The 14,939-nt window shown below is 35.7% G+C and overlaps 1 protein-coding gene across 1 annotated transcript in view; it reads left to right on the top strand.

The window, feature by feature from the left end:
* The window catches only part of CASK (calcium/calmodulin-dependent serine protein kinase (MAGUK family)), a 71,334-nt gene that overhangs the window by 29,699 nt on the left and 26,696 nt on the right, over window positions 1–14,939 (top strand). Inside the window, exons 5-10 of the mRNA XM_010074570.1 lie at window positions 730–807; window positions 2,157–2,237; window positions 5,118–5,306; window positions 5,790–5,868; window positions 10,726–10,811; window positions 12,913–12,981. Coding sequence (XP_010072872.1) covers window positions 2,235–2,237; window positions 5,118–5,306; window positions 5,790–5,868; window positions 10,726–10,811; window positions 12,913–12,981 — 426 coding nt within the window. The 5' untranslated portion in view covers window positions 730–807; window positions 2,157–2,234. The remainder of the gene's footprint in view (window positions 1–729; window positions 808–2,156; window positions 2,238–5,117; window positions 5,307–5,789; window positions 5,869–10,725; window positions 10,812–12,912; window positions 12,982–14,939) is intronic.

The raw sequence follows: 14,939 nt of genomic DNA, 5'->3' as shown, positions 1-14,939 counted from the left end.
AAGATAGTGGTGTAACTGTCCTGCAGGCACTGGTTTTTGGATGTGACATTGTTTCCATTGTTTAAAATTTTTTTTAAAAAATAATTTACTTGTAAGGTTTATGATTTCCTATTTAAATGCCTTGACATTCTCCTGTCCTAAATGCCTTGGCATTCTCCTGTCCAATAGAATATCCTAGTAAAATAAGGGTGCTCTTTTTTTGTGAGTCCTCTTTCTTGGAAAGATCTGGTTTTCTCTTTTCCAAAGGCTTTGGCTTTTGTAGTGTTCTGTCTTCAAGAGCATTTTCCCATATTCTGATGTTTATTTAAATTACCATTTGATGATTGATTTATTGAGAAAAATGGCATATGCAGATTGATTTGATTGTTAGCAGAATGTATAATTTATAGCATTTATTCAAGATTCATAGGATCACTTGTAGTAGAAGAATATAGTTTCTGTAAATCTGTGGAAAAAAGCATGGGAGGTTTGCAGAATCCCTTAACCTCTTGAACTTTCCCATGTCATCCTATGAACTCTGAATCTATGGCACTGTTCAAATCAGGAAATGTTTAAAAATGAAAAGCCAAAACCGCAAGCTGCTAGATTTTGTGTACAAAACATCTGTGGGACTTGCAGTTTAACAATCCTCTTAATCATGGTAGCATAAGTAGGCTATTCTCAGTGCTCATCGTTACTTTTATATAAAGTAGCATATTGTTTCAGTAGTTCCTTTTCTTGTTATTTCAGCTTTATGACAAAATAAACACAAAATCTTCACCACAAATCAGGAATCCTCCAAGTGATGCTGTACAGAGAGCCAAAGAGGTAATGGCTTTAAAATATATATTTTTTTTTACTCTGAAAGTTTGATTATATTTGTCATGGAACAATTTTTTTCTTCATTAAGAAGAAAATACCAATATGTATTCTGGCTCATAATCTGAATTATTTCTGGAATTCTACCATTGCTTACTTAAATTACATAACATGTTGCATAAACTTGCAGAATTCCATTATGTCTGTAAGGATTATATATATTACTCAGTTTCATCATTTAACCTTTGCTGCAGTGATAGCGGTCTTAAAAGGAGTACTCCTTTTGGGTAAATGCAATATCTTTCATATGCAGTTTATGTATTACATAGTCACAAAAAAAAAGATATGTTTCTAGGTATCAGTTTTTTAAATTGAAAAAGCAAGTTTGTTATAGTTCTAAGAAAAGCAGACCTAGAAATGCAATGGTGGCCCATTAAGATGAAAGATAAATAGACACAGATGTTCTTAATTCATATGCCTGAGGAATTGTATTTTATTTGTTTATTTATTGCAAGTAGTAAAAAAAAAAAAAAGGACTTGTGTTACATATCAGTAAAAATAAGTTCAGTTGTTGGGGGTAAAGTCACAGAAAAATATTGTTTATAATGTTATTAAAATAGAATGAACAGGAAGACCGAAACACTGTGTAATAACTGCAGTCACACTGATAGACACCCTGAAGTCCTATTCTGCAAAATTTCCTGGCAGTAAATCCTGGGAGGTGCTTCCAGAAGCAAAATACTCTGCTTTCATCATCCAAGTAGTTGCATGTGGAAAATAAAGGTGAAAGTTTCAGATTGCAGGCAAATACCTCCCGCCTCCTCCTTCACCCAGTAATAAGGTGAAGTATGGCTCAGCCATTATAAAATCTAAAACTTGGAGGTGGGGTAGCAGATGGACCACCTACACTTGATGTCTTTAACAATTTAATTTGTGGAGAGAAGGTTTTGTAGGTATTTTTAATTCTGCTTTTAAACTGATTGTTTTAATAAGTTGAGACAATGTGTGAAAGTAGCAATTGTTGGTGGTGATGTGTGTCACCTGTAAGTTAGCGCTTCATTTCTGTCTCCATATATGTAGCTGTTGGAGGAATACTGTCAATTGAAAAAAGAGCAACTGTTTCCTTCAAATTTCTGCTTTAATCTCTTTCAGAAAGAAAATTGAAATGAGGTATTTTATTCTCTTGGAGTGGGAGAGTGGGGAGGGGCACGCTCTCCTAAGCCCTTTCCCATCAAAAACATTATTTTGTATAATCATTTGGAGATATTTGGACTGAGCAGTGAGGGCTTTCATTTGTTTGATTAATAGCTTTATTTAAAAGAAAGTTACTATGGGCATTTTTCCTACTTGTTTTGCAGGTATTGGAAGAAATTTCATGTTACCCAGAGAACAATGACGCAAAGGAGCTAAAGCGTATTTTAACACAACCTCATTTCATGGTAAGCAAATGCTGCCCTTGTTGGGGGGTTTTTTTGTTGGTTTTTTTTTAATATTCTTTATATTAGAAAACTTAAGTTCAGTAAGTTCTCCCTAAAATCTGTAGGTGATAAAACTGCATACAATACAATATACCTATTAATAAATATTTCTAATCTGCTGCTCTGGGAAAATAGTTTCTATTAGTACTACTGTTGGTCCCCCACTACTGTGCTGAAAACTGTCAGCAGTTTGGAGTAATCTAATTATGGAGCAGTTTCACTGTCTTTTTGGGGGGACCTGCATTGCACGTTGAAAGAAGGATGAATCCTTTTGGATGTTATTAGGTAGAGCTGGTGTCCTGCTTTTTCTTTTTCCCAGGGTCTTTTTAGGATACACGTGTGTTAAGTCATTTCAAAATAAGTGTTAATTTAACGTTATTTTACAATAAATCAATAGCTTGTACATATCAACTCCTACTGTATTTCACAAACCTGATTTGTGGGCAGTAAATGTTGTCAGTATTTAAATTGAGCTTGCTGCACTTTAATTTCTGATGTTTCTGAATTTGTGTTGATTTTTGTTAACACATTCAGAAGTCATCTAGCATAATTATGAACCTTTAAAAATGTTCAAAGTACCATATTTCGATCTCCTACAAGTTGTATGTTATTGCTAGAAATATGGTATCAAGCAAAGCAAATATTTGATGTGAAACAACTGTAAGGCCCTGAATTGCATATGAAATGTAATATTAAAGCATGGAGCATATAACAGATACAGGCAGGTGCCTGTACCTGAAGTTCAGTAAGTAGCTTTGAGTAGATTGAGCTGAAGGAAGCACAGAAGGTCGCCCTACTCTGTTAAAGAGTGCTTGCATGCAAACCTAAGGCCACGTGCACTCCTACAATGGATGTTGTTTGTAACAGGCAGAGCTAAGGCATGATTGCACATAGATTCTCTTGTCTTATTTGGGACAACTGCAAACAGTTTTCAGATACTAGAATGAGAAGCTAAATCCCTTAGCCTATATAGGAGCATTCACACCAAAGTTTACAACCAACTAAATCAAATTAAGAATTGATCTGAAGTGGTTTAACTTACATATATGGTCCAGATCTCTAAATATAAAACATTGCTTCAGTAGTACAGACTAATGCAGAGAAATTGTTGCAAGTTTGAGCTTAGTGGTTAACAAAATGAGAAACAGAAAATGTGGATACAGTTTAGTATGTAACTAAAAATAGTATTTGTATAGGTGGGCTTGAAACACTGGAAAAAGAGGAGGGAATGTGGGCAGAGCATTGCTAGTTTAGGGAATTATTTCTGCCTTGGATTTTACTTCAGAAATACATCTTGTAGAGATGTTTTTTTATCTTTTTTTTGAGTTTAAGTTGTGCTTAAACATTTTAATTGAAGACTAAGACGTTGCAGAGTCAGATTTCTCTGACAAAACAAATTCTAGATGGTCAGTCTCAGCCCTTGCAAGATTGATGGGTTTTGCAAGTTAAGAGCTATGAGCACTGAAATTAAAATTAACAAGATTTTCACGGTGAGGGTGACAGAGCACTGGAACAGGCTGCCCAGAGAGGTTGTGGAGTCTCCTTCTCTGGAGACATTCAAAGCCCGCCTGGATGCGTTCCTGTGTGATCTGATCTAGGTGTTCCTGCTCCAGCAGGGGGATTGGACTAGATGATCTTTCAAGGTCCCTTCCAATCTCTAACATTCTGTGATTCTGTGAAGATGTTAACCAATGTCAATGTAGATTGACCTAACTGCAGTGGTGGCTGACATCTCTAGTATTGTAGACATATTGTAAGAAGTAGGCTTGATTTATCAGTCCTTGTCTGAGAAACCCATCCATTTGGTTATAGAGGCAAGATCTGTCTCTGGTCCTTGATGAGTTAGTATAAGGGAAGAACTAGCATGTTCACATATAAATTGTATTTAGTTCTTGGACAGAAGTAATATGCTCATTATTAAAAGTTGAATGCAAATGTTAAATGGATGTGATACAAAGCTCTTAAGGATTCCTGGAGAGCAGTGGAATGTCATGCCATAAAAAAGCCTGGTACTATTGAATATTGCTTTGGAAATGTTTACACTTTGTGCAACTTTTGTCTCATAATACTGTTGTTACACTTTTTACAGTTATACAGGCTTCTTGTCTTTACCCTAGCTTCGAGTTCGTAGATATTCAGTTGTTCTGCTTATCGAAGATATTTAAATACATTTAATGAATTGCATGTTGTAACATTCTTTGCATCAAGAAACAGAATAAAACTAATTAAATAGTATTGGAGTAGTTGACTGGTTTAGACTGTAATTTTTATCAGGCATTTTCAGATCAGTATGGTTGTGCTGGGTCCATCCTCTAGAGGAAGGGGAGAATATGGAATTGATTATGCTAGTAAACAACAACAAACAGTATTTCAGTCTTTCAGTAGTTACAGATCCACAGTCTGTCTTTATTAGAATGAAGTTCCGCAGGGTCTGAATACATTTTCATTTTACTAGGGTGATTATTAGAGAATAGTTTGCTCAGGATAGTGTCCTAATTCTGTGTCTAGGCACATAAATAAAGACGGATTAATTTTGACACCTTGCAGGTGTCAAGAAGATGGTGGAGAGGGAAGCAGCATTGTTCTCATTGAGGTATCTACACTAGAAAATCAGATTTACTTATGGAGATTTTAAAGGCTAGGTACGAGTGCATGCATTTGCAGTTTGCTGAAGTTTATGTTAGACTTCTCTAAGTGAAAAGTTTCTATATAAAAAGTCAGGCACAAATATCCTGAATATCCTTTAATTTCTGGAAAACTTCAAAAAATACTTATGAGGAGTAAGTAGGGGGCATCAGAGATGATGGAAGTCTGATATTTTGTTGCTGTAATCTCCTTTAGGCCTTACTTCAAACTCATGATGTAGTGGCACATGAAGTTTACAGTGATGAAGCGCTGAGAGTTACACCTCCTCCCACCTCTCCATACTTAAATGGCGATTCTCCAGAAAGCGCCAACGGCGACATGGATATGGAGAATGTAACACGAGTTCGACTGGTCCAGTTCCAGAAGAACACAGATGAACCAATGGTATGGAGGGAACCTCAGTATTTTTCTTGACTCTATACTGGTAAAGACCAGTATTATTTTAATGGCAGTTTCTGCACTTTGAAGTAGGATTGCCAGTATAGTTGAAATAGTTAAGCAGCAATTGTAGGTACTCATACTCCTGTGTATATCCTTAACTTGAAATGCTGTGTGTGCATTCATACTACTGCTGTATCACTAGGGCTGGTTTTGTTTAAAAACAACCTTGTAATAACACTTTGCACTTCAATACAAAATTACGTTTTTAACAAACCAGACTCTTATATGCTCATGTATTAAATTATTGCATCTTTACTTATAAATATCATCTGTTTTCATTGCTGATGTTGAGTGGCAAAGGTTTTATTTTAACCTTAAAATTTATACCCTGCCTTCAAGCTTTTAGGAAAAGTGACTGTTCTTAACCACTCAAGACACACGCTGCTTAATATTTTATTGTAAGAATATAAACATTTCTTTTTGTAGGGAATCACTTTAAAAATGAATGAACTGAACCATTGCATTGTGGCAAGAATTATGCACGGAGGAATGATTCACCGGCAAGGTAATCATGTGTCATAAATAGTTTTGTCTTCAAATGCAATTATTTAGATCATTTTGTACAAACCATGTAACAGTACATGCTCCTCACTTTGGTTGCTATTATTCCATAGTAGTCTACCTCTGTATCTGGATGGAGTCCTGTTAACTGCCTTTGTTACCAGTGCAGATGTCTTTGGGCATTTTGAGATGAGGACCCACTTTGTTTCATTTAGACCTTAATTAGGTTAAGGAGAGTATAGCCCAGTGAGAGATTGAAATGCCAATAATTTCTGGATCTGTACTTAATCATCTGTTGTTTTTTTTAAAAAAAAAAATCCTTAGATTAGTTACAGTACTTTTCCTTGCAAAATGGAAGAGCATTTTTTAACAAAAAATTTAAATTTCTCTATATACTTTCACACAATTCTTGAGGGTGTTTGTACTTTTGATATTGAGGCTCATAAAAATAATTTGTGAAATAAAAATATTTATTGTGCCTAGAACTTGAATCTTTATTTTCAGTTTTCACTACTACAGCAAACCCTGCAGACATGCATCTTTTCTCATCTCTGGTCTACTCCTTTTTTCCATTTTTCCATTTTCTGTGTCCAGATGTCCAAAAATAGCTGGGCTTTGTCCTGTATTAAACAAATAGACGTCCCTGCTAGGTTGTTAGCTGCAAGTTTTGATTGTGCCCTTAAAAGGTTTACTTTAGTTTATCCAGTTTACCATCTTTTTATTTTGATGAAGACAGAAGTTTTTATCATTTGTCAGACCAAAATTCCTTCTAGCCTCCTGTTCTATTTCAAAGGAAGCTAGGAACGGCTAACTAGGAAGACAAAACATGAAACAGGGAAAGGGTACAACAGTCCTTCCCTTATGTATTCACTTTGCCACCTTGACATGATTAAACCTGTCAAGAAGGAAGAAAGACAAAACTTTTCATACAAGCAAAGGTACAATTCATATAGACTTCTATTTTTCTTTAGAGGACCCTCTGAACTGAAATTTATTTGGCTTCTAAAACTGAATTTTAAGAGGACGTTGCTCTAAGATTGGCAGGAAGAAGGTTTTCATCCAACTGTACATAGGTAGTGGTGATCCTCTGCAGAGCATTGTTTCACATGACTGTTCCATAATGGGGGTAATAAAACTTTTAATATCTGTTAAAACTGGGTAAAAAAACAATGCCCATTAGAACACTGTTATTTTCTTTTTAATTGTCTTTTGTTTCTAAAAAAATAGGCAATTTAACCCGTTCTATATCTGCTTCATCTAATTAAGGTGGCTCTTCTGCACAAAGGTTTAGTTTGAAAATGAACTGTACTTCAGTGTTTCTGTGGTATTGTCATCTTTTTTATAATGTTTCTGATTTTGTTAGTGCTCTTGATGCCTCTTAGCTTCACTGCTTCATTCAAAATACCTATATTTAGAATATTTTTACTGAATAGAAAAATGCAAGTGTAAGTTGCATGTCCTTGAATCCTGTTGACAGGGTCTGTGACTTTTATTTGTTCCAGGGTTGGTTTTTTTTATGTTGTTCTTTCTGCTATCTCCTCTTGCTATATGGGAAACCACCAGGCAATAACAGCAATGACTAGATAATACATCTACGGGGAGGGTTACAGGAACTATATAATTTCAGGTCTAGCAATATTAAGTACAGACTGCACAATTCCCAAACACAAAATAGCAGCTGATGTGAAGTTACCTCGTATGTCTATGCCACCTGTATCTAGTACTGCTGATTATAGTTGTCCTGACTCAAAAGGTAGGGAAGTTGAAGTAGGGAGATAGGCTTGTAAAGATGCTATCTACTTGCACCTTCCAGAGGATTGAGCTCAATTAAAATTAAACACCAGTTCCAGTCATTAAAAATTGTCTTTGTGCTGACTTGTCTGCTTTTTTAGGATAAATAAATTAATTGTATCTTAGATTTCAGGCTTTTATTTCTGTCTTGGCTTTCACCTTTGTGTCTGAGCCTTACCTTAGCTCAGTTGTCCATTCACTTTTTACCTGTGTATTCTGTTTAGACTAATTATACTGTAAATTTTATTTTCATGGGATCTGCATATATTCTGAGTTCTTAGCAGCCCTCAGTTTATTAACCCATAGGTTTTTTTGCTGCTGACTGGAGTTGATTAACCCATAGTTTTTTTGCTGCTGACTGGTTTTGGGGCATATATGCTTACGTGTGAATTCATTCTTAAGATGCATTAAGAAGAGGTCCCAATATGGCATTTTAAAATATTTCCAAAGAAGAGAGAGGACTTACTGGCTGCCCATTTAACCTCACCAGAAAAATAGCAGTTGTACGCTGTTGTCTACGCTACATTCTCAAAGTGACTTAATGTAAAACTCACACCAATTTTTCAAACACTGATACCCTTGATAATGCTTCTTCAATTCTAACAAAATGTATGCGATTACTTGGTGAAAATATTATTATACATTCACAGTCTTTCACTTTCCAAGTTACAGAATTTTCTTTTGGCTATAAAACGTGTTTCCAAATAGGGACTCCAAGAATTTGTCCTGTCTTCTTCCTAATAGGGTAGGATTTCTCATACTTCTGTGCAGTGCAAGAGCACACACTTTCTAAAGCTGTCTCCACCCTGACTTGCAAAGACAAAGAAGGAAAACATTTACTTCAGAAATACATCCATTCTTTGTTATTACAGATGTGTTATACATCAGTAAGTCGTGAATATCTTAAATTCTAAATAAACACTGCACTGCCAATAGAAAAGGAACCAAAAGCAACCCAATGGTTGGGGTTTAGATGGTTAAGTATAGGTATTATGGGAGCTACAAATGGTACAGAGAACTCATTATTCAAAGATGTCAAGAATACTCTTTTCCAACAATAATATTTATAAAGAGTAAAAAGTTTCTGCAAATAATGTCTCTTACCTTAAATTGAAAATGTCTTCCTATGGTTTATCAATGCATCCACCCCCCAAAACAGAATGACCACCTACTGCTAAATGTTCATTCTTTATTGCCAACTTTTATGTATACTGCTCTATTCCAGTCATGAACACAATATTCACTTCTGTCAGAATAACAGAAATGGGAAGTGCTCCAGAAGAGGGGATTTTATTTAAGTGGACTGTTGAAATTATTTGATACAGGGATATTACTGAGTCTGATTCCTGTTCTAATATTTAATTCCATCAGATTTATATTTTGAATAACGCCAAAGAACCTTTATACTATTCCAAGGCATATGCACGTGCTGTTTCAGTATTATTGATTAATAGCAATTACACTCACTTCAAACACAGTTTAATTTTGGCATGATACAGTCAGCACAGAGCCTAATTTTTTTTTTAAGAATTGGGTATTGAATGCCTTCCTGAGAAAGTCTGCCAAAACTGAACTTTCATAGTGTTTCACTGGAAATTTGGTCATTAATAGTCTAGATGTAAACTAGATTAATTTGAAATTCAGATGCAGGACTGTTGCATTCACATTCAGTAAACTGTTAATTGTGATAATTTTTCCACTGAAGAGTGGAATAATTGTGATTAGTCCTTTTTTATATTTCACTATCAGCAGATCAGCTTCTGTAGAATTGTTTGGAGCATTTAATGTGGCTGAAGGACTTACTCTTGAGAGTACTGATAATTCCTGTAAGCTTTCATCTCTCTCCTGTAGCACTGCCAAGTGAGCTTCTGTTTTGCAGAAGAGAGCCCAAAAGGAATCATAGCAACATAGCTTTTCAGGATTCTTCTCCTTGGTACAGGCTGTGCTTGTGTTTAGTGGGCACGCACTTTGATTTTCATATGTTTGTCCAGCTGAAAGTTTTGCTAGCATGGTATTCTTTGGAAAAACTGACTATTTTGGTTCAGGAAAAGAATTTTAAGGATTTTTCAGGATTCAGGTTGATTGACTTTTTTCAAGTCAATCGTTTGACAATTTCAATAGATCTCTTTTAGTTCAGGAAATGTTTGCCAGTTGATAGTTCTCCAAGTAAGATTAATTATATTAGGTACAGTAATTGTATTAGGTACAATATTTAGAAGAGGATACTTGCACAAATTATTTAAATCACACAGCAGAAATGTATGTGAACTAAATGGTCTTGTCATATTATGTGGAAAACATCTTCTGGCTAATAATAAATCACGGAAGCTTTTTTTGAGAACTACTGGAGAATTAGGTAGGCTTGAGCTACTTGAGTCAAAATTATCATCCAAAAAGAGCCTCCTAGGTTGCTTCTAATCCTGAAGATAATTAATTCATTTGCTATCTTAGAGCCATGTTGTAGCATGCCATTCCCATCCCAACTTCAGCAGATCAGTTTATGACTTGCCTAAGCTAAGTACATATTTGTTTCATCATCTGACGTTGCAGGTAGTCACACCAATCATATATGTTCAAGTTGCAGTCAAGTTTACATATAGGAAATGCATACTGTAACTATGGCAAATCAAAATCAGAGAAATTAAAAAACATTGCAGTCTGACAGATAAAATTAAGACTATGTCCAGAAGCCAAACTTCATTAAGGTGTCATCTGTTAAAATACTACTTTAATATCTCTATTGAACATTTCCAGCTGACTAGTTGCAGGTGACTTTCTTTGCAGTGTGTGGGTTTTTGCAGTGTCCTTCTAAGGGACTGATACTTTCCCCATGTACTTTATAGGGTGCCTGGGCATCTCATGCTGGTGTATTGACTACGCTCTGCAAGACAGATTCATAATATTTGGTAGCTAATACATAGCTACTAAAGTCCTTTTTGGAATCTAACCAAATAACTTACTTTAACATCACTTGGTATTTATGTCTTTGTATGACTATTAGTACTGTCTTCCAATATCTCAATTTGTAAAAACACATCTGAGGTGATTGTATGTTTTGTTAACTCTGCAGGTACACTACATGTGGGGGATGAAATCCGAGAAATAAATGGAATCAGTGTGGCAAATCAAACTGTAGAACAACTACAAAAAATGCTTGTAAGTGCATGAAATCTTCCTCATTTTCTTTATAAAATGCCAGTCTTATTTTGACAAAACTTTTATGTAATTGCATTGTGACTTCCCTTTTTCTTCTTTTCCCGATGGTCTGCATGTGCATGTAACACAAAGTCTTCCTGTGTTCAGCTGTTAAAGCCTTCTACAGGCTCTCCTCTGTTTTTTAGCAGTGGCCTTTTTGCACGTTATACCCAGGAATGGTAGAATCATAGGATCATAGAATGGTTTGGGTTGGAAAGGACCTTAAAGATCATCTAGTTCCAAAGCCCCTGCTATGGGCAGGGACACCCTCCACTAGACCAGGTTGCTCAAAGCCTCATCCAGCCTGGCCTTGAACACCTCCAGTGATGGGGCATCCACAGCTTCTCTGGACAACCTGTTCCAGTGCCTCACCACCCTCATAGTAAAGAACTTCTTTCTGATATCTAGTCTAGAAAGCACCTCCGGGCATCATTTTATGTATTTCATTTAGACCCACAGAAAATATTATTAACACCCAACCGTTCCTGACAGATATATGTCTGACCAGCTCTTAAAAAAGCTTGAGTAAGGGAGGTTCCCCAAACTCTCTGGGGATTTGACTTTAGTGTATAACTCTTCTACAGTTTAGAAAGTTTTTTCTAATGTCCGAGTTTCTTTTGCTGAAATGCAGTAGTTTCTTCTCTTGTCTCTAGTTGACATAACAGAAAAAGTACTGCTTTCCTCCTATTACTCATCCTAAGTCAGTATATAAAGATCATACCCTCATTTTAAATCTTCAGTCTACACCAAGTATAGTCACCGAGTATACTATGAGAGAAAAGATACTTTTCTTGACATTTGGTGTAATTGCTACACAAATAAAAGGAATAAATCATAGAACCATTCAGGGAGTAACCTCAGGAGGTCTCCAGTCCCATCTCCTACACAAAGTAGGCTCACCATTTAATTCAGCCGAGGTTGCTGAGGGGTTTGTCTGGTTAAGCCTTGAAAATATCCAAGGACAGATGCTTGACAGGGCAGGTGCCTCTTTGGGCAGGCAAACTATTCCAATACTTAATTAACATCATAGGGAAAAATGTGTTCCTTATATGTAGCTGGAACATCCCTTCTTTCATTTTATAATTATTGTGGCTCATGGTTATTGATGTTACAAAGAAAAAAAATATTTTGAGCTCAGACAGTCTGGCTTTTTGCAGAAACACTCCATCTTAGGTTTTGTTGGTAGAGTCAGGTTGATATTCCATAACACTCGCAAATTTTTCTGCATACAACCCTAATCTTGTTATTTTGGATGCTATCACTAACCCTTTTGTTGTATCCATAACCATACAGACAAACTTAAGTGAGTGTAGGCAAATAGTGGTTTTTTGGCTCACAGTAAGCCAGCCAGAGAGAGAAAGTGGAAGAACTCCAAATCACTTGAAGTGATCTGCTTACCTTTCTGCCCAGAAAAAGTCCTGCAGTTGTCAGCCATGTGGTGGCACTTATATTCAAACTGTCATTTAAGAAAATATGGCTGAGCTAATATGTTGCCACAATCTGCTGCTATTCTGCAGTCACTACTTGTTATGAATATTCTTATACTATAGTAAATGCAAACTAGCAGGTCCCATGTTCTGTTCTGATGAAAGACTATTTCTTACATTTCTACCTTTGGTACAGTAACATCCAACTTTCCAGAAACTGAATATGCTTTTTCTATTTAACATGTATTATGAAAAGGAAGAAAATGTAATTTTAGTAACAGAGACTCTGTGGATCACAAGAATGTAGGTACAAAGAAAAGATTGACGTGGAAGAAACCTACGGATCTCTGAATCTCTCACCTTAAAATACAGCTGTAGGTTCTAGGCATTTGAAAACTGGTGAGGCAAACAAACTAATAACATATGCTTATCTTTCAGATTAATGAGAGAAGATATAGATATTTGTTAATAAGTGAAACAACAAATTAGCCGTAGCATTTTAGCTTTTCTGAATATTTACTTTAGGAAAACAAACCACTGTTCTCGAACTATGGTGCTTTCCTTTCAAGCATTAGTGATTTGGAGATACTATCTTCAGTGTCTTAATCTTTAAAGATGTTCTTCTGTTTTTGCAGAGGGAAATGCGTGGAAGTATCACGTTTAAGATTGTGCCAAGTTATCGCACGCAGTCTTCATCCTGTGAGGTAATGAATTTAATGAACCATCCCATTTCTTCCTCAGTCCTGTAACTAACTGCCTGCTGATGGCTGAATGTTACTGCTTTCTGGGAAATTGTTTCTGCCTGTCCTGTTAGATCACGCACACCAATTTTACAACAAAGATAACGGAACAGGAGTAGGTCCCACCTACCTACTCAGCCCTGTCTTCATATTCATCTCATCAGCACCTTAACTAACTCCTTACAGCCTATTTAAAAAAAAAAAAATAGGAGAGGGGATCCTCAACTCACGCGTTTAGGAAGCCCCTTTTAAAAAATTACAATTTGAACTCATTCTCCAGGAAGTCTATTAAAGTTCCTCAGCTGAGGAACAATCCTCCTTTTTTGGGCATTAACATTATTTTACTGCTTTGGGCTGTTAAGGGTTAATTGAAGAATTGGTTTCTGTTTAACCCTGTTGAGGTAAATTTGTGTCTGTAACAGTTACATGTGGCTTAATACTATGTTTCCATGAAAAAATTGTATTTGTCCTTACTGAAGAAAAACAGATTTCGAATTAGTTCTTGTTGAGCTAGAAACTTGGTATTATGGTTTTTGCACAGTAACATTTAATTCCCTTTTTCTCACAGAGTTATGTTCCAGATTGCAACTGAAGGGAATTAAATTCTAGGAAATGGCTACTTAAGAGATACTGTTCCAATTTAAGCGTACAGATGGCATATGCACTATGTAGATGGTGCCAGTCTTTCTGTGCCGCATGCTTGACTGTGCAAACAGTTCCCAAATTAGAATTCCAAGAGTGAAATCACAATCCCTGTTGAAGTCAAGCACCTTATCTTAATTAGAGCTGTGATTTCACCCTAATTGTTTTTGTCTCAGCAGATGCTAGAACACCCAGAAGCTGCTATTGTGATTGTTAGAACAATCTGTTTGAAAGGAAAAAATTACTGCTTTTTGGTTGCCTTCTATACTTGTAATAGAAGTCAACAAGAACTAAGAGATTTTTGAGGTAGAACGTCTGACAAATTTTCACCTATGAGGCTGATTTTCCTAAAAGGTATAAATATGAAAGCAAAAGGTTTTCATTAAATGCAAAGGCTTTTAAAAAAAAAATAGAAATTCTAGAGTGTGCTGACAAATTTATGTGCGGGCTTCTGTGCTATAAATAACAGTGATAATAAAAGATATCTCACCCCAATATTAAAATACAGAAACTGGTGAAATGATACCTGCTAGAAATATGATTATTTGGAGAAAATAATTCAGCATACAGCTTTAAATTAATATTGTTAGGTGTCATTTTAGTAGTAGCAGTTCATCTCTTTTCCTTAGCTTTGTGTCTTTAGATTCTTCATGACTATTTATTTCACAGAAGAGAGGAAAATGGATTCTTACCTTCCTTTGGAAAAAAAGCAAAGTTAGAAATGTGTGATCAAAGACAGGAAAAAAAGCAAGCATGTCTAATTATCACACTTCGTGGCATTTAGCATTCATTTAATCAGAGGTGCCTGAGTCTGTTCCATCTGCTCAGTCACACCTATGACTTTGGTTTTTCAACTGTTGAGTATACACAAAAAGCCAACATTTAAAAATCATCCTATTAAAGCATCACTAGTCCTTTGGTACAGAGAGAATTTATTTCACAGAATTTTTCAAGATTATGATTTAGATGATCAATCAAATTCTTAACTGTTGATAAAGGCCAAAAATGAACGCTGAATAACGTTGCTAAGACACAGAAATCTTGCTTCTGATGCTCTCTAGCAGGATAAATTCTGAGATATTGGGTCCTCACTAGTATAATCTTACTAGTTAAGGTATTGTTTGACATTATTTCAGAAATTTCTATAAATTTGTGTTTGATTCCTCCCCCTCAGTCCTGGACTGATGCTCACATAGTGTAGTTTTACCAGAAGAGGAATATAAAACAGAATCAGTAATTGGGGTAGCCTTAAAGGCTTCTGCCATGATCATATCATTGTA

This window comes from Pterocles gutturalis, unplaced genomic scaffold (assembly GCF_000699245.1).
Source record: "Pterocles gutturalis isolate BGI_N339 unplaced genomic scaffold, ASM69924v1 scaffold26532, whole genome shotgun sequence".
Classification (NCBI taxonomy): Eukaryota; Metazoa; Chordata; class Aves; order Pterocliformes; family Pteroclidae; genus Pterocles; species Pterocles gutturalis.
The sequence above is the reverse complement of the archived record's forward strand: the minus strand, read 5'-3'. Positions and strand labels throughout refer to the sequence as shown.